The 19,951-nt window shown below is 48.6% G+C and overlaps 1 protein-coding gene across 4 annotated transcripts in view; it reads right to left on the bottom strand.

Moving 5' to 3' along the window:
- Positions 1-784: 784 nt before the first annotated feature.
- LOC144735860 (type 2 lactosamine alpha-2,3-sialyltransferase-like) overlaps positions 785-19,951 on the bottom strand; it is an 82,457-nt gene continuing 63,290 nt past the window's right edge. For all 4 annotated transcript variants that reach the window (XM_078618407.1, XM_078618410.1, XM_078618409.1 and 1 more), the window contains 8 exons: positions 19,231-19,314; positions 15,974-16,107; positions 11,593-11,659; positions 10,720-10,815; positions 8,383-8,569; positions 6,351-6,488; positions 5,716-5,865; positions 785-5,150 (listed from right to left, as the gene is read on the bottom strand). In XM_078618407.1, the coding sequence (XP_078474533.1) occupies positions 5,055-5,150; positions 5,716-5,865; positions 6,351-6,488; positions 8,383-8,569; positions 10,720-10,815; positions 11,593-11,659; positions 15,974-16,107; positions 19,231-19,314 (952 nt within the window). In that variant the 3' untranslated portion in view covers positions 785-5,054. The remainder of the gene's footprint in view (positions 5,151-5,715; positions 5,866-6,350; positions 6,489-8,382; positions 8,570-10,719; positions 10,816-11,592; positions 11,660-15,973; positions 16,108-19,230; positions 19,315-19,951) is intronic.

The raw sequence follows: 19,951 nt of genomic DNA, 5'->3' as shown, positions 1-19,951 counted from the left end.
CGCCGCCGTTGACCCTGCCCATTGACTGAGCAACCCAACGTTCCTACCAGCTCCCTACGCAGGAATGTGTTTATCCAGTGCGTGGGATAGTCCCCGTGTATCAATGTTCATGACAACCCCCTACCCCAACTCTATGAAAGAGAGGGAAATGAAAACAAATGAAATCCACATGCCGATTCCAGGGCGCAGTAGTTAGTTTGGAGTGCAGGACCACACTGGGACAGTGAAAACATAAATGAAATAAACATTTCATAATTAAATGAAGTCACAATTGTAATTTAAAATTATTCATGCTGATTGAACAGAAATAAGACTACGCCGAACATTTTGGGACTTTCTGAGGGGATTTTATTGTTTTTATATTTAGTAATGAGGTACGTTATTTGTTTTTTTGTTAAGTGGAAATATTTGAGTAATGTGCTTTCTGCGTAAAAAAAAAAATCTGATAAAAGTATTTTTTTTATTTGAAACGTCATCCTAAGCACACACACACACATCAAGATAAAAAAATGTCCCTGCATAGCCTTCAACTGTTGGGTCGAATATTGTGAGCGAGCACCTATGAATGCGAAGAGGGGTGGGTGGCCAGCACCACGCCCGGCCGCCTTTGTCTCCCTAGTGACGCACCAGGTATTCATTTAAGGATCAGCCGGTTCAGATCATGACCGCTGGTGTTAGTTGTGATTTGGACTCGCCGGGTTTGTAGCACAGACAGACATTTGGACGCGGGACATTTGAGCGATTCATGATGCCGTTACAAAATAAATGACGAAAATGTAAGCGGTGTTTTTCAAACGTTTATTAACTTTGCACGTGTCATTAAATGACTGTACGGTCAAGTAAAATATTCACCAATAATTTTCCGATTATCCAATCCCATTGACATATACATTTTTTATCTTTAAACGTACAAATTTCCGTAAAAAATAAAATAATCGATGCACACAAATCGTAACGTTCCGATGTTTAGTGTGATAGGTGAACAAAACACACACACATATTCCAAAAACACCAATTTACATATGTAAAATATAGCGGTTTATTATTAATATTATTCTTATCCTTCAAATCTTTACAAAAAACCTACTTTTTGTTTGTACAACAAAATTACAGAGATAGCGTCATAAACACCTCTGGGGGTCAGAAAGGTTAAAGAGGTTGCCCGCGTCTTGCTAAGCTTTTACATTCGACTGAAAAGCAACGAGCGTGGCCACAATCAGCCCACCTGGTTTCAAGTAAATCCAGACAACGCGTCACAGTCTAAAAACCCGACCTGGGATCCCGGATACGACCGCCACGGCCTCTCTCTCTCTATCTCTCTGCCCTCCTCCCTGCCCGGTCCGCGTTGTCGACCGACGACTCCAACCCGACCTCGATGCGCGGGTCGCCAGCGTTTTTTTTTTACTACCAGGTAACTCCCTCTGTGCTCCGTAGCTCATTTTTTCAGAAGCGTCCTGACTGCCGCAAATCGATACGTCCAACGAAGTGGTTTTTCGTCACGTGGGGAATTTATTGCTCGGCAAATGTGGAGGGGGGTGGGGGGGGGAGGATAACCGGAGGACCCGGAGAAAAATCCACATTGGCCACGGGGAGAGAGACACTGCAAATTCAAAATATACAGCAGGCGTCAGGATCGAACCCACGACCTCCTGCATACCAGGCGAGGTAGTTAACATCTCGCCACCGTGGCGGCCTGGGCAGGGACCCTCTATGAGTTAATTGCTCCACCAATTGCTTGTATCCTTACCTGTGTAGTTCACGATAGTTCAATGCTAATGTGCCATTCTTTCGAGAGGCGACTGTGTGGTGTTATTTTGGTGCGGGGATCTTGGAATGTTTCCTTGCCTTTTTTTGCTGCCTTGCTCAATCTTGATAAAATCGTACTTATATAATGAATGTATTTATTTTACATTTTCAAATTTAGTGACTTGCTTACCATTTTCCCTATTTTGCACTCCTATGGTATTTTATTTTATTGTTTGCTGTTGTAACTTCACGCCCCCCGTGCCCAATGCTGGACATCTGTGAAAAAAGAGCTTCATATCTCATCGGATTCCTTCTCCAGTCGAAAATAAATATTCCAATTCGTATTATCGCTTCGATTCAATCGACAGAAACGCGACAATAGTTGGGGGACGTGGTAATAACAATAAAAAAACATTGTCTCACCTTCTGGTTTCCACGTACGATCCTTATGGCGGAACCCCGGGCTCCCGAAGGAACGGAAGTCAAAATCGAAAATAATTATTTTAATTTTTGGCGACTCCGTTCCACCGCGCACATAAACGCCGCGACCCGCCTGGCACGGATCATTCCGTTGTCGTGTCATCCGAACGCAGCAGCGAGGACGAATGCGCAGAAGAGCTGAACAAGCGAATGCACTCCATGCTCGGGTATGGGCAGGATCATAAGTCTTATCCAAAGCTGCTCAAACTGCCTACACGACTTTAAACTTTTATTTGTCATAACGGTATGCATAATACAGTGAAACTCCTCTCTTATCTTCATTATTATTTGTGACCTACCAATGTCTGCAGTCAGGATCAATCGTTGACAATCCTATTACCTGCAGATATTTAACAGATGAGATGCGTCGCACCGTTAATTCCTCCTGTTTGATAATACTTCTCTTGTCCGTATGCATCTGTGCAGATAGGTTTTTCTTTTGCGGTTAAGCCGTAGTGCCCACATATCGCTCGTATCAATGCGGATAAGAGGATTGGCGACCCACTACTCTGTAGAGTAACATTGGCATAAACGCGTGTTAGAATATGAACAGCGCATTGAAAACGCGTACTATTTTATGTACTGATTACAAAGTGTGTTCACAAATCCACACTGAGAAACACGATGATTGACAGTGGGGTGTAAAAAAAAAATCGATAGTGTATTTAAATAGAGGTACTGCAGGTAAGTAGTTTTCAGTTTTAAAGGCATAGCTTAACAAGACAACACTTGCAACCATCCTTCAAACCCATTGGTGAAAAATAGCAAAGTTTTTGTTTACATTATAATATGTTTACGCGAGAGCCGGGGTCTTATGGGTCCCCGGGGTCCCGCCATAAGGTTCATGTGCCGCTGGACGGGAGGTGAAGGGCTTGGCTTAGTGACAGCATCAAGTGCGCTCAAGCTCGGCGTGGCTATGGATGTGCCGGGGTGGGGGAGGCACACTCAGATAGTGCCATGGTTCAAACCATAACCCTAACATGAGTTATAATCGAAGGTATAAATAAAATAAAATAAATCACGACGTTTCGAACGCAACACAAGCGCCCGTCTTCAGGTGAAAATCGCGACAGCTGCGATGTCTGATGAAACGTCGTGATTTATTTTATTTTATTTCTACCCACGTGACTTTACCGAAAGAACCAAAGAGCATAGATTCTTGCAGTCACGAAGGCTTCAAATCAAGAATGAGTTATATTCCTACGTCTTCATATCTCATTGATTCAACATGTTTTGGCAGCCCATATTTAGACACACACACACGTTTTTTTAATCAGCATTAACTCATTTCTAAATGCCTAGGGCCCTGTAGAATGTGTAAAAAAAAATTACCAGTTAATATTAAGCTTCTAGTTTTCCCAGAAAAGTATCACTGGGTCTCAAGACTCTTTTTCATTTTTTTTTTTACAATTTTTAATTCTACAAAATAAGGCCCAGTCTCAGATAGTGCCATGGATTAAACCATAACCCTAACATGAGTTATGATCCTACGTCCTGACATCTCATTGATTCAACATCTTTTGGCTGCCCATATTTAAAAACACGTCTTTTAATAAGCATCAACTCATTTCTAAATGCCTATGGCCCTGCAGAATGGGCATGTTTTAACTTGTTATTATTAAGCATCTAGCTTACCCAGCAAAGCATCACTGGGTCTCAAGACTCAGTTTTTTATTTACTATTTCTTGTTCTAGTAGGCCCACTGAGCTATGTAGTAGCTTTTTTTAAGAAGCGACCTCGCCACAAATGATAGCTCAACGAAGTGGCTCATCATGTAGACATTTATAGCAGCCAAATCATCAAAAACGCGCATCGATTCTAAATGTGTAGGGGAAAACCGGAGGACCCCAGAGAAAAACCCACACGACCCCAGGGAGAACATCACGCAAACTCCAAATATACAGCAGACGTCAGGGTCGGGATCGCACCCACGACCTCCTTCTCGCCACCACTTGGCCCTCAGCAGGGTCCTGCCAGGTGTTTGTAGTCAGGGGCGATGTACCTATGTGTAATCCCAATTGAGTGATTTACAGGTCATTTTCTGACACTGGGATGTATTGACCAGCACGGGTTAGATTGTGATTTTCTTTGTAGCTATGGAAAGGGGGAAACCCTAGGCCCCGAAGGGAACCCATGCAGAACAGGGGAAGAGAGAACCATCGAACCCAGGCGGTTCTTGCTGTGAGACACGAGCGTTAAACACTGCGCCACCCTGCCGCGCTAAATATATATATAAAATCTCTTTTAAATATAAAACAGTAAAAACTCATCTTAAGACGGGTAAAATTTTAGTTGTCAAAAACACAGCAGGCGAAGAAATCGTGGGCGAGCGCGCGAGTGCAGCGTGTTCCCTGATTGCAGTGTCGTCGGTTTTCGGAATCCTTCGCGGCGGGAGGGCACGGCGAGAGCAACCGCGACAGGCGACGCTGACTCGGAGCACCCCCCCCCCCCAAACTCTGCTCGGTGAGGTGGGGGGGGAGCACACAGCCCCACACTGCCTTGCCGGGAGCGGATCCACGCAGCGGCGGTTGCCGCCACTGCCACCGCCACCTTGCTGGTAGAGAAACACTTTGCGCGTCTCGGGGTGGAGGCGCTAAGCAGCCGCGTGGTGTCGGCGTCGACGCGTCGCCCCCCTCTTTCCCTTGAGAGCGACGAGTGGAACCGCCGCTGTCAAGGTGGGGCGGCCGGCCGTGAGTTTTTTTTTTTGCCGCGCGGGGCCTCGCATCTGGCCGAACTTGTACAACTTCTGCCGGACTTCGGCAGGAGTTGCCGTCAGTCCGCCCGGCCAATCGTCGCCTGTCCACCTCGCGCGAGCGAGCGGACGAGCGTCATGTGCCGGCCAGGTGCGTCAGGTCCACAATGGCTTCTCCCTCCTTCAGCTTCCTGAGGAATGTCCGCTCGATAGTGATGTTGTGGTAGGTAGACTTTGGGAAGCAGAATCGCACAAGGGGGGGGGGGGGGGGGTGGGGGAGACGGGACAGGTTGCGGAGAGGGAGCAGGAGGAGGATGTGTGAATAAATGATGGTTCTCAGGGTGAGATTCCAATTTCTAACGTCACTGAAGGTCACCGATGTGCAGGTGCATGAATGTACGTTGAGCTTTTTTCGCACCGTACATGGCCAACCGTGCTAATCGGAGGTCCAGAGGTGACCACGTGTTAACGCTTTACAATTAGGGTTGAGAGCGTTCGTGCAGAAGTTTAGTTCGTCCGTCTGGCTCTTCGCCCGACGGGTCTCGCATGCAAAGCAAAAATCCAGTGTGTGTGCACGCTCAGACGCGAGCACGTGGACATCACTCCCAACAACAATGATGCAAGAAAACGATAACCTTCACAACCGGTGCATTTGACACAACTGTGTAAATGCTCGAGGGCTCCGACTTATCAAAGGCAGTGGGAGAATCTTCCCGAGCTGTGCACGCAGGCTGCCTTGTGTCCCTACCGCTCGGCTATCCGAATATCCCTACGTCTGCCGCGTGGACGCGTGGTACCTTGATGATGGAGGACATGGTGTCCTGGCCGTAGTAGTGCACGGGGCTGCCGGGGGAGTTGACGTTGTACCCGAACCCGGCGAGGTGCACCTCGTCACAGAGGTGCAGCGCCAGCGTGATGGCGATCACGCCCGTCGTGGGGTTCTTCGCCTGTGACCAAGCATTCGCGCAGCCGCGCGCCAGTGAGAGCGAGCAGATGTCAACACCGGGGGAAGAAATAGAACCAGGGAAACGCGCGCGTCGATTCCGTAACGACTTCGCCTTCAACAAAAGCGCCGTGATTTTCAGTTTGTTGGGAGAACGCGCGCGAGCGAGGTTGGGACGTCACTCAAGCCCGTCGGGAAAAAAAGTTAGCGGGGCCTGGGCTGAGACACGCCATGGCCTGGAAAGGATGAAGGGACGCAAGTAAGTACGTACGTGGGGTTTCTTTCGCACCGTACGTAGCCGATTGTGCTAATCGGAGGTGATGAACGACTTAAAGGGTCGCTGCCAAGGAGCGGAACTTCTCGCACGGCGGTACCGAAGAACCGCCGTGGGAGATGGAGTGTAGAAATCAGCTCGCGGAGCTGGCGCTTGGCGGACTGTGCAGGGCAGCGCAGCCGCATTCCCGGGACCGTAACGCTTCGGCTACAAACCTTGCCCGACTTGGTGTCCGACGAGATGTTGAGGAAGTCCGTGGCGGCCTCCCTCACGAAGGCCGGGTTGAGGATCCGGATCCTGCTCGCAGGGAATTGCAGCTCCGTAGGCACCCTCTTCCAGAAGCCTCGCGGGCCCTGGGGTACAGGGGAGGGGGGCGGTGGTGATGGAAAACGACAAAGGTCCCCCGTGTAGCCTTTGGCGAGCAGTCGGGGCGAGGGGCTGTTCGCGAGCGCTTTAGCGAGGTCGGCACGGCACACGTGGAGGTCCGGTGGGTGGCCGGACGGCCGGGCGCCACTTTTTAGATGGGGCGTGCAACGGCATCTCATTCGGCGGTCTTTATAAACGGCTACAATAGCTGGGCGGCCAGGCGGCCGGGGAAAATAGTCCCAGCCACCACCACCACCACCTTCGAACCACAATACCTCGCTGATCTCGTCGAGGGGCATAGACCATAATACCAACTCCAGTCATCCTCACAGTAGCGACTTTTGGCTCAGCCATCGAACAAAGACGGTCACCGCATCGCGTGGCGCTTTCAGACGCGCTTCTGCGGCTGTCTGGGAGGCTCTTCCGATATTAGGAAGCCACTGGAGCCATGCACTTTTAAATCATCTAAATTGAAAACTAAATTCTGTTTGTCTTTAGTTTGTTGTCTGTTCTGCCTCACGACAGGTGTGGGGGTGAGTGTACCCGGGAATTTCCTGTTTTGATGTTGAGTTTGGTCACGTGACCCGGAAGTTACGATTTAAGATTCTCTCAGCCACGCGGCAGGGTGTCAGCCATTACACAGAGTACAAAATGGCGGCACAAACAGTGTCTCAGTTAAGACAGGTGCATCTGTTCATTGTGGGACTTTAAGAAGCATTGTCTGTAAGTTCGTTTATGTTCTTATAATACTGGGAATGCTGTTATAATGTTAGAATGGCCGTTATAATGCTGTAAATGCCTTTATAATGCTGTTAAATTGTTATGATAAATATGAGGCCGAGTAACAATGAAGCCTGCCACTTGCTTATTGTGAATGTTACGGGTAATTGAATAAGTCGAGTCAGACTTATACCCATGTAACCTTATTGCGATTTTGAGAGCAAGGATGACGAAATATCTCATCCACAGTTCAGTGTTGTGTGTAGTGCTGTACATTTAGGCTGCAGTGTGATGATTACACGATGTGCCCTTATTTAACACAGTAGCTTATTCTCTTGTATAACTATTCAGTACTAATGTAGGTGCCTGGTCCATCCAGGATCTATTGTTGAGTTTCATGTTATCTAAGGCAATGTTATGATGCTGTAGTGTTCATTCATTGCATTGATATTTCCAAGTATTAACAGATGCTGTATTTGTGCTGTCTTTTTCCATCAGTTTTACCTCGTTCAATTCATTAAATACGTTTGGAGTCGGATGTTCACCCTGGCTCTGAAGGTTTATTGAATGCGAGGTTATCTACTCGGATAGTGGCGCAACGCAGCGCACAGCGAGGCCGAGACATTGTCCTTAAATACATAAATACATCGCCACGATCACCACGATTACCACCATCCTATACCATCACCATCATGATTACTGGACATTTGTGAAAAAGAGCTTCATAGCTAATCGGATTCCAGTATAAATTAGTATTCTGATTACCACCATCATCTACCGTTACCACCACCACAGTAACCACGACCAGCGTCACGACCATCACCACCAACACCATCACCACCAACACCACCACCGTCACCAACACCACCATCAACACCACCACCACCACCATCATCATCACCATCACCACCATCACCACTGTCACCATCATCACCAACACCACCACCGTCACCACCAACACCACCATCACCACCACCACTGTCACCACCATCACCGTCACCACCACCATCGCCACCACGGTCACCACCACTACCGTCACCATCACCACCGTCACCATCATCACCAACACCACCGCCACCACCAACACCACCATCGCCACCACCACCGTCATCACCACCACCACCACCACCGCCACCACCGAGCGCCGCAACAACTCCGCACCACGCGGTGGTGGTTGAGCACCCCGAGCAGCCACTGGAGGTCGCGCGTCTTGAAGGGCACGAAGACGAGCAGCGTGCTGGCGTCAAAGTCCTCGCGCCGCACGTGCGCCGACTCCGGGTAGCAGAGGCGCATCGTCGTCCGGCTGCCCACGTCCCCCACGTGGCCGCGCAGAGGAGCGTCGTTCATGCTGCCGCGTCCCGACAGAGGGGGCACATTTCGCGCTCGTTACAATGGATTGTCGCGACGGTGTTTGTTGTTGGTGTTTGTTGGTTGTTGTTGTTGTTGTTTCGGGGGGTTGCCCGCCTTCGGGAGATGGGATGTTCGGAGGGGGGTGGGTGGCAACGTTTTAAAAGGGGATAGAAAAAAATCGGCCGCGGGAAAAGGAGGCGATTGGGATACTCGGGGCGATTATTTACGTAATCGGCAAATCAGCTCGAGTTGCACCGATAGCCTGAGATGTCTTCACATTGTTTAACTTGTCCAGACGAGGTCCCGCCAAACTTCCCACCGGAGATACCAAACCCAGACACACTTCTCCCGATGCGTTCCATTCGTTGGCTACCACATTCTGATGAGCTCCCCCCCCCTCTCCTCCCCCCTCCAACTTGCTTATAAGGGATTACATCTTGAATCATTGCCTCACTTGATGCAGCTAATCTGGCTGTGACGGTCCCACCTGATGACGGAGATTTGTGTTGCCTCCGAAACGTCGTGATTTTTGTTTTATTTTATTTTATTTTCATTGGTTTTGATGTTTTACCTACGTGACTTTACCGAGGGAACCTAAGAGTATGATTCCTTGCAGTCACGAAAGCTTCAAATCTAGAACCAGACACACTTCTCAGTCAGCACTGTGCGGTGAGTTGTTGTAAATAGATGAAGTTCAACACCAGATCTCGTTTACAAACCAATTCCAGCTACCGCTCGAACAGAGGTGGCACCGATTCCCCGGATTGTACCGGGTGCCAACCCTCGTATGCGAGTAAATGAGTAGGTGGGAGAATGAGTGCGTGGGTGGGTGAATGAATAAGTGAGTTTATGAGTGAATGGGTGGCTGGATGTGCGGTTGAGCAAGCAAGTGAGTGAGTGGTAGGATTGCCACCTTTCCACAGTACGCCGAACCAACAATAGGGTCTATTATCATCAAAGTTATGCAGCAGCAACCCACAATGAAGTTCAACACAATAATAGAATAGTGAGCTGGAGGAGGAGCGGTGGGAATTTCCAGGACAGTCACGGAAGGAAAGTTGACAATGGCCTAAAGGGGCAATTGTCAACTTGTAACAGTGGCAATTGTTAATCTCTCAGCTCTGTCCCTCCCCAGACCCCACCTATGGCAATACGAGGGCGGGGGGGGGGGAGTGAGGTCGGGTGGGGGGTGAGGTCGGGGGGGATGAGGTAGGGGGGGTGAGGTAGGGGGGTGAGGTAGGGGGGTGAGGTGGGGGGGGGGGCTTTTTGGGGGAGGGTGGCGTAGCTTGTCGAGAGAGCAGGTGGGGCGACTGTATAGGGCGCCACGGTGGCTAGGAGATGTTAACTACCTCGCCTGGTATGCAGGAGGTCGTGGTTTCGATTCTTAATCCTGACGCCTGCTGTTTATTTGAAGTTTGCGTGTTCTCCCTGTGGTCGCGTGGATTTTTCTCCGGGGCCTCCGGTTTTTCCCTCTACAACACGCGTTTTGCTGCTATAAATGTCCACGCGATAAGCCACTTCGTTGAGCTATCATTTGTGATAGCCAGGTCGTTTCTGAAACAAAGAGCTATGTAGCTCAATGGACATTGCCTGGTAAATAGTTTTTTGTTAAATATGAATAGTTTAGCTCGGGACACTTCCTGCAAACGATGAGCATCTCACAGGCAGAGAGCTCTAGACGGCAATTAGCTTGCAATCGTCACCAAATGAATCGGCGCTTCCTGTATCCCTTGCTCGTCAAGCAACAATCACCGAACGAGGTACGGTTAGGGTTGCCAACTCTCACCGAAGATAGGGGCTGGGTGGGGAGTGGCTGGTCACCCCGTGGTGCCCTTATAAAACTCAACGTTTAACCTACTCACGCCGGCTTGTGCCCGCCCTCACAGTCGGCCATATTTGCAGAATACACCATGCCGCCGTTGACCCTGGCCATTGACCGAGCAACCCGACGTTCCTACCAGCTCCCTCCGCAGGAGGAATGTGTTCTTTATACGAGCTCTATTTTTCAACAGCCCCTACAGCTCAGCAGCCCTTACCTGGCAAAACAAAAAAATATATAAATATAGTTTAGTTTAAAAGGGGGCCTTCGCGGTAGGCACTGTGACGGATGGGTGGCGGGAGCGGTGGCGCAACGGTTAGCGTGCTCACCGCAGGACGACATCGTACGAGTCGATCCTCTCGCCCAGGCCGCTGCCCTTGAGGACTCGTCCGTTGCCCACGACGACGCAGCGCTTGCACGCCAAGCTGCGGCGCACAAGGCAAAGATTTCACTCTCCCCCTCCTCCTCCTTCACCACCACCCGTACGGGGCCGTCCATAAATGACGTCACGAGATTTTGGACGATTTTTTAATCCCCACCACCCCACCCTCGTCGCACGGCGTCACAAAAAGGCAGACCCTCCCCCCCCTCTCAAATATGACGTCACAAAGCTCTGCCCCCCCCCCCCCCCAAAAAACATGTTTCAAATCGCTTTGAACTATTGTCATTGTAGTGCGTATTTAATGTGGCGCTGCACTCTGATGTTGTAGGAGAAAACATGTATTAAAAAGTATATTTAATTAAGTAGAACGTGTTGTCTATATTTATTTAAAGTTGCGCATTTTGATGTGACGTCACATTTCTCAACCCCCCGCCCCCTCGTCACACATCGTCACAAATGTCTGACCCCCCTCCACCCCTAGGTCTGTAACGTCATTTATGGACGGCCCCTAATCACACCTGGCCGCCTTTGTCTTCCCAGTGCTGATTTTATATTTTTTATTTTTTATATTTTTTACCACCGCACCAGGTACTCATTTGAGGCTGAGTCGACCTAGGCCCGGTGCAAGTAACCGTGCTGGTGGCACGCGAACGGCGGACGAACTTGTTGAGCCGATTTAGCCGTAAACAAGCGCGCTTGATAAACTCTTAACCCCCAGGGCTCGAGATAGCAGCCGAGCTCTCACAGATCTGCTCCGGTCAGAACCGAAAAAAGAAAATAGAAACCACTCGAATTCCGTGACGCGTGCCAGGTGACTCACTTGGATAGTTCCCGCGGCGTCGTTACGTTGACCATCAACTTTAAAATCCACTGGATGGTCAGAGCATCTGGAATAAACAACAACCACGCAGAAGGAAACGAAAAAATGTACGCACACGCCATGGATTCTACGTCGCTTCACACGCGCACGTGGATTCCGCGACGCTTCACATGCGCACGTGGATTCCGCGACGCTTCACACGCGCACGTGGATTCTGCGTCGCTTCACACACGCACGTGGATTCCGCGACGCTTCGCATGCGCACGTGGATTCCGCGACGCTTCACACACGCACGTGGATTCTGCGACACTTCACATGCGCACGTGGATTCTGCGACACTTCACATGCGCACGTGGATTCTGCGACGCTTCACGCGCACGTGGATTCCGCGACGCTTCACACGCGCACGTGGATTTTGTGACGCTTTACACGCGCACGTGGATTCTGTGACGCTTCACACGCGCACGTGGATTCTGTGACGCTTTACACGCGCACGTGGATTCCGCGGCGCTTCACACACGCACGTGGATTCCGCGGCGCTATACACGCGCACGTGGATTCTGCAACGCTTCACATGCGTGCCACTTGCGCTAGGAAGGGTTTCGGTCATCGTCGTAACGAGATGATGCCGCACGTTAACGATTTCTCCACCGTGGCCGGTAAAAGGGGAGAAGCTTTTTGGCACCGGTTCTATCACCGAGTTTTAAGCTAGGTTTTGATCAATTTGGCAGGTTTTTCAACATGGCAAGCCCCTACTAATGCACACATTTAAATGTGATAAATACTTATTTACAAGAGGAACACAAACACCGAGTCTAAAGACTATCCTTGAGGAGGCTCCTACTGCATCAGCATATTTGGTCATATTGTATGGTTTATACATATATCTTTATCTATGGGAGGAAAACTGAGAACACGGATCAAAGCCCATGCAGAACAGTGGGAGAACATACCAAACCCCACAGAGAAAGGCACTCCGAATCGAGACTCGAACCCAGGCCCGATTTGTCGCGATGCGCGGACGCGTCAACCACTGCGCTGCCACACTGCATCGCTCCACACGCCTACCACAATCTGTGTCACGCACGGTGTGTGCACGTATGCCTAACTTCTTTCGCACCTTACGTAGTTAACCGTGCTAATTGGAGGTGGTCACCCATCCAAGCCAGCACCGTCCGGGCTTGTCACCCGCCGAGCTTAGAGATCAGGTGGAGTCCCGGCTCATTAAGTCACAGGCACGACGGTAATTTCCCCAACTTCGTAATCGGATTCCAATCTGGTGCAACACGGGAACCCATGGGGAGGCCACGGGATGAACGGTGATGTCATCGCGAGTTTCTAATCCCAGGACCCACGGAAGGTCTGGCTGCTTGCCTGCAGGAACCCATGTAAATCGGTACGGGGTGGTGTTCGGTTTATGACGATCAGCATCTACGAACGCGCATGTCAAACAAAATATGCCACCGCGGGATCGTTTTACGGCGACGCAGAAGCTTTTTGTGTGGATGTTAACCCAAGATGAGCTACATCGGCAAATGTTGATTTGTTCTCGACTGTGGGAGAATAGGGCGCGTACTCTTAGTTCTTTCGGTAAAGTCACGTAGGTAAAAAATGAAATTTAAATTAATAAAAATAAAACAATAAAAATCACGACGTTTCGGAGGCAACACAAGCTTCCGTCTTCACTTTACCGAAAGAACTAAGAGTATGAATCCTTGCAGTCACGAAAGCTTTAAATCTAGAAAGAATAGGCCGCGGTTTGCGTCGATTCAATTTACCGTGGGGGGTTTCCAGGAATGCACATTGTGTGTGCCTGGTTAAAAAACAAAACACGCAGGTTAGTTTAGTTCTCATCTGGTTACACGACACAAACTAGAAACTGTGAACGTCCGTCGGTATTTTGGGCCAACGTTGAAGTGGTGGCTTTCACAACAACTTACGAGTCTGCAAACGAAGTTTCAAAACTCTAAGAAGGGGACTCCCACCCCCACCAACCCAGTCGGACATGATGCAGCACCCTTTTGGCGACACGGGACCAAACGTCCACTTTGTGAGACTTGCCAAAGGACATGAAGGCAGATTTTATAAACGAGTGTTTCGGCCGTCCATGGCATATATATGCCTACACACACCCTACATGCAATAGAGTTAGTAGTAGCTACTGACTCTATGTGTGCCTACACACACCCTACATACAATAGAGTTAGTAGTATCTACTGACTCTATATTTGCCTGCACACACTAAATTGGCCTCGGAGGGAACACGTGTGTGTCACGTCGAGCCAATTACGAATCTAAACATTTGAACACAACGCATTTAATCGGACATTCATGACATGAAGCGTCTCTCTCTCTTCTGCTCCCCAGCCAATAGTCAAACAATAATGATGTCCGATCGACAGCAAGGGCAGAAGTTGTGCGATGACTCATGCTGGTGGAGGGAGGTTGGAGCGGTGTGAACGCTTTTTTATTACAAGCTTTCTTTTAACTCACTCTGTCTGTTGTTGTCGTTGTTGTATCGTCAAATATTGTAACTCAATTTTAACCCACTTCCCAATGTGGTATCGACGGCAAACTTGGTATACGTATGTCATACTGATCACAATACCATATTATATCATAAAAATATATATTTTTAAACATTCTTTTTTGTATGTTATGTTTCGGCTTGGGTCTAATTGTCCACGGTCAACTGACGTTGGCTGTAATTGGCCACGGTCCCTTACGGTATGGAAATCTTCGGGGCCACTTCCTGGAGTCGTGGAGTTCTGCCATTACTAGTACATTTCATAAAAGCGTGTTTTTTTTAAAAGTAAAAAAAATATTACTTATTTGCTTTGCAAAGCGCGACGGGAAATCCCAGAGGCATCTTAAGGACGGCACGGATTGCGCGAGCCTCGTTACAAGTCACCAGCCTGGTTCGCGTGGACGGCAGTGCCATTTCCTTGATGTGTTTGATTTAGTGTGCTGATCTTAAAGGTGCATTGAAAAATGTTGATTCTCGGACTGATGCCCCTGCTGTTGTGGAGTGACTCATGCAGCCAGCTATGGCTGCAGAGTTTGGTAGTACATGTTGTTCACGTCGTTTATTGTGAAAATTCGGTCACATTTCCTATGATCACTGTTTTATTGCTTTTATGGCTTTATTTTGGTGATTTTCGAAAAGTTTTTTGGTTTTGCCATGTTTGTTTGTTGTAGTACATAGTTAGACTGATGGCCTTAATCTAAGTTGTCTTGTGGTTGTTGTTGTTTGACTTGCATCCCACTGGGATTTTTGCACACAGCGTTGGTGTACGGTGCTTTTTCTGCAATATTTTGCTGTCTTTTCTTGGATTTTCAGTTTGCACTCAGTCACATAGTCACTTTAAGATGTTTTCTTGTTCATGTTTTTGTTTTCTGTTTGTTGCGGTTGCGGTTGCACCCGATTCAAGAGCCGAATGGCTCACAGGGCTATACCTAATAAATGAACTTTATCTTGATGCCCTGACCTTTTGTACTGCCTACAGCGGCATTGCAAAGAAAAACCCGTCTTTAAGTTACCCAAAAAATTACAAAACCCTCGACACATTCTTCGATAATGCTGTGACCTTAAAGGTGTATGACGCTTCAGGCAAATGTCCCTTTTCACGTGACGATTGTGCGGAGGGTTTTTCTTGTATTATTTGTCACTGTGCACTACATCAAACGTGCATCACCAGATCTTATATTTAGACGTAAATACAAAGTCAAAACATTGCCTGGCTAAATATAACCACCACTGTGGCTGCACCTTTCGTGTGGTAGAAATTCCACATTCCTTTGACAGGTGCGGGTAGGGTGAGCAGTTCTCTAAGTGACCCAACGCACACACAATCGGCCCCATCGTTGTGTGTGTGTGTTCGTGAGATGTTAACTACCTCGCCTGGTATGCAGGAAGTCGTGGGTTCGGTCCCGACTCTGACGCCTGCTGCTGTATATTTGGAGTTTGCGTGCCTCTCTCTCTCATCATCATCACGGTGGCTAGGAGATGTTAACTACCTCGCCTGGTATGCAGGAGGTTGTGGGTTCGATCCTGACCTCAACGCCTGCTGCTGTATATTTGGAGTTTGCGTGTCTCTCTCCCTCTCCCCGTGGTTGCGTGGATTTTCCTCCGGGTCCTCCGGTTCTTTCCCTCCACATTAAGAATCAACGTCACGCGTTCAGAGTATTTCGCTGCTGTAAATCCCCACTCGACAAGCCGCTTCGTTGAGGAGGCGGGCGGCGCGCGCGTTCGTACGACACACGTGGATCATGCGACACACACGGAGCATGCGACGCGCGATCGTACAACACGCGCGAATCACGTGCTACGGCGACGTGCGGTCGGGTTCCGCCGCACCGGCACTAACCAGCGGGCGCTCACCGCTGGGGCGCATGCGGTACGGCAGCTGCTCAAGGGCGAAGGCGCCGTAGTTGCGTCGGTGAGACCGCGTCGCCTCCGCCTCCACGTCTTGCAGGCCCAGGAAGGGGCTCCCACCCAGCGCGCTCATGTTCAGGCTGCGGGGGGCGGTGGGGGCAGGGAGGGAGGCAGTGAAGGAATGTTGTCTCTCTCGCCCAGTATGCCTGCTGTATAATTGGAGTTTGCGTGTCTCTCTCTCTCTCATCATAATCACGGTGGCTAGGAGATGTTGTCTCCCTCGCCCGGTATGCAGGAGGTCGTGGGTTCGATCCCGACCCTGACGATGCCTGCTGTATAATTGGAGTTTGCGTGTCTCTCTCTCTCTCATCATAATCACGGTGGCTAGGAGATGTTATCTCCCTTGCCTGGTATGCAGGAGGTCGTGGGTTCGATCCTGACCCTGACGATGCCTGCTGTATAATATAATTGGAAATTGCGTGTCTCTCTCTTTCTATATCTCCCCGTGGTCGCGTGGATTTTTCTCCGGGTCCTCCGGTTTTCCCCTCCACGTTTAGAATCAACGTCACCACGCGTGTTCGAGTATTTGGTTGTTGATATAAATGATCGCACACGATGAGCCACTTCGTTGGGTTTTCATTTATAGCATCTGACAACAACTCAGTTGGCCTTACCTAGTAAAATAAAAAAGTGTTTATCTTTTTTAAAATAAAAATACATAAATAATAAACACACTCCTTCGCTAACTCATGGATAAAATCAAGCAGTACAATTATTAAATACGAGCAGGAAGTACCCGGCTTTTACCCGGGGGAAAAATATATTTATTTTAAACCTTATCTTCTCTTAAAAACATAACATATACAGACACATATACTAAGCTAGAATTGAAGCTTTCGTGACTGCAGGAATTACTCTACTCATTGGTTATTTCGGTAAAGTCACGTATGTATAAATAAAATAAATTAAAATAATAATAAATCACAAATAAAATAAAAATAAATCACAATAAATGACAAATAAATAAAATAAAAATAACTATTTAAATTTTATTTTATTTGTGAATTATTGTGATTTATTTTATTTTATTTGTGATTCATTTAAATTGTATTTTATATATACATACGAGACTTTACCGAAAGAACCAATGAGTAGAAACTAAGCTATTATAAAAGCCCGGCGTTCCGTTTGTCTGACCATTTGTCCGTCAACAAAATAATAAGAGCCTAACAGAAGGCCTGAATCAAGAAGTTATTGAAAGTGGTGGGTAAATAGTTGATCTAAAAGGTTTCCAAAAATTGTCGACCACCACCCCCCCTTCAATAATGTTTTACCCCCCGCCCACCCAATATTTATTTTGTATGCATACATATCTACACACCCTGCATACAATAGAGTAATATTTTGTTTAGGTGCCTAACCTTACTAATTTGCCGTGTGGGAGGTGGCGGGTTTAACGACACGTTTATATTTACACCCCCAAAAAAAGCTTCTATTATGGATAATATTTGGTCGCGAAAGCCTGCTGCTGCTACGTGTTAGCCGGTCAGGTTTATCCTTCGATGGGCGGCCACATTTGCTGTGGAGGCTTCCTGTAGAGGTCACCCCGGGCAAGAGGGCTGCTTTGCACGGCGGTTGTAGTTTCTGGATTTCGGCTGCGACGTGCCACTTCAGGATTATTTTTTCATTTTTCTCCCAAAAGTATTTTATTATTAACAAGAAGATTCGGGTAGACAACACCGCAGAGGATGTGAAAAGGGGGTGGGGGGGGTGACCACCAGCACAAACACACACATTGAGGATTATATTGCAATGAAGACCTGCTGTCTGAAACCGCATGTTTCAATAAACAGTTTCAATAAACTCGACAAGCTCGTGTTGTCTTCCTAAGCTCTGATGCCACTGTAGGGAAACAATGGAGGTGGGGGGGGCAGTGCCTAAATGCCCTCATGAATGTTCTTAAGAATCAATGTCCACTAGAGGGGAGGGAGTGAAGGGGTTAAATGTTTGCAGGTCAGCTTCCTCCATGCCCCTTAGTTTGCCATTTTAGTGCTCTAGATTTGTTTTTCTATCATTTGAAGTAAATGATTTGCTGCCCTCTCCTGGCTGACAAGTGGCGGTGACTTGTGGGCAAGACTTTTTTTTCGAGTGTTGGGTTTATCTGAAATATTTAACTGTTAAAGTATTTGAATTTTATTTTACCGGGTAAGGCCCGCCGAGCTGTATAGCTCCTTTTTTCAGAAGCGACCTGCCCACCGCACATGACAGCTGCACGAAGTGACGGCTCATCATCACGTGGGAATGCATAGCAGCCAAACCACTCTCAACTCGTGATGTTGATTCTAAAATGTGGCGGGAGAAAACCGGAAGACGCGGAGAAAAATCCACGATGAGAGAGAGAGAGACGCGCAAACTCCAAATTTACAACAGGCGTCAGGGTTGAAATCGAACCCACGGCCTCCTGTGTACCAGGCGAGGTAGTTAACATCTCGTCACCGCGACGCACTTTATCTGAATTGTTACACGGATGATGATGATGATGATGGTCCCGTGTAGCCAGTTGCCCGGCTATTTTACACGGGAGATCCGTGGTGGTGCGTGAGACACAGCAGCGACAACAACAATAACGAAAAAAAAACTCATCTTACAAACTCAGCGTAAGAAAAGAGAGAGGGTGAAACTGGACTGTGGTGTACTATGTGGGCAGTGGAGCAAAAGCACAATGAACAAAACACTCAACACATTGGTCAGTGACACTGCCGTTAAACAGGATGACAGCTGTACGATAGACAACGTTCCAGGCAATGGTCCTCATTCATCGCTCCTCATATGAAGTTCTAATGTTTTGACGGTCACGAGGTGGCTCATGGTTCTAATGTCATGCGCACGAGTATCACAGGGCCCGGTATTAGGAATCCACTGGAGCTATGCACCTCCAATTAGCACGGTTGGCTACGTACGGTACAAAACAAGTTCAACATACACATACATTAGCATGTTTGGCTACGTATTGTGCTAAAGAAGTTCAACATACATTAGCATGTTTGGCTACGGACGGTGCGAAAAAAGTTCAACGTACGTACATACATGAGCACGGTAGACTACGTACGGCGCTAAAGCAGTTCAACACACATTAACCGGGGCGGCCTCTAGGCTCGAACCGCAGACTCCCAAGCACCAACGAACTGGGGGGGGGGGGGGTCACCGCTCCAGGCAAGGGGTGAGCGCGACGTCACGAGCGGGCGCGTCGCCGGATGACTCACTGTGGGTAGAGTCCCTGGAGCCTGCGGCGCACGTGTGAGGGACGACACGTCCTGGGGCTGACCGTGGGGGCCTCCGTTGTGCGCCTGTGGGCAGAGGGAAGCCGTGGGACGTCATCGGACAGGCATCGAACCCCGGGGTCCCCGCTCAGGCCCAACACCGGGGACGGTGATTTGAACCGGCCCTTGGCTCCGCCCTAGGTCGACTCAGCCTCAAATGAGTACATGGCGCGGGTGCGTGGCTGCTGGACACCCGCTCGCTCGTGTGCCGTGCCGGCCTTCATAGGTGCTCGCTAACAGCACTTGGCACAACAGTCTGTTACAGGCTACATGGGGGATCTTTGTCTTACATCCTGTAACGAAATCACCTTTGGAACGAATCCATCCGATCTCACCAGATCTCGGAACCTAAGCAGGGATTTCATTTTTTGTTAATTATTATTGAGCTCCTATAGTCAGGAGGGTCCTGCCAAATATTTTATTGCAGTAGGCGGTGGGTCAATGTTTGCTTTGTAAATTTACCAATTCGAGTCATTTTTTTCTAGGTATTATATGAAACTTGGCAAAAAAATGTATACTCTCCGGCACGCAGTGTCCTACTCTTGCGAATGACGCCAAAGGGATCTTTAACGTCCACTCGCGCTCTGTTTGCACCGCGGTATTCATCAGGGCGGCCGCTGGTATCGAACCGTAAAGCTCAGCTCACTGCAACGCGTCATCGCTG

This window comes from Lampetra planeri, chromosome 57 (genome assembly GCF_965212315.1).
Source record: "Lampetra planeri chromosome 57, kcLamPlan1.2.h2, whole genome shotgun sequence".
NCBI classification, from domain to species: Eukaryota; Metazoa; Chordata; class Hyperoartia; order Petromyzontiformes; family Petromyzontidae; genus Lampetra; species Lampetra planeri.
Note: the sequence above shows the minus strand (reverse complement) of the source record. Positions and strands in the feature narration are given on the sequence as shown.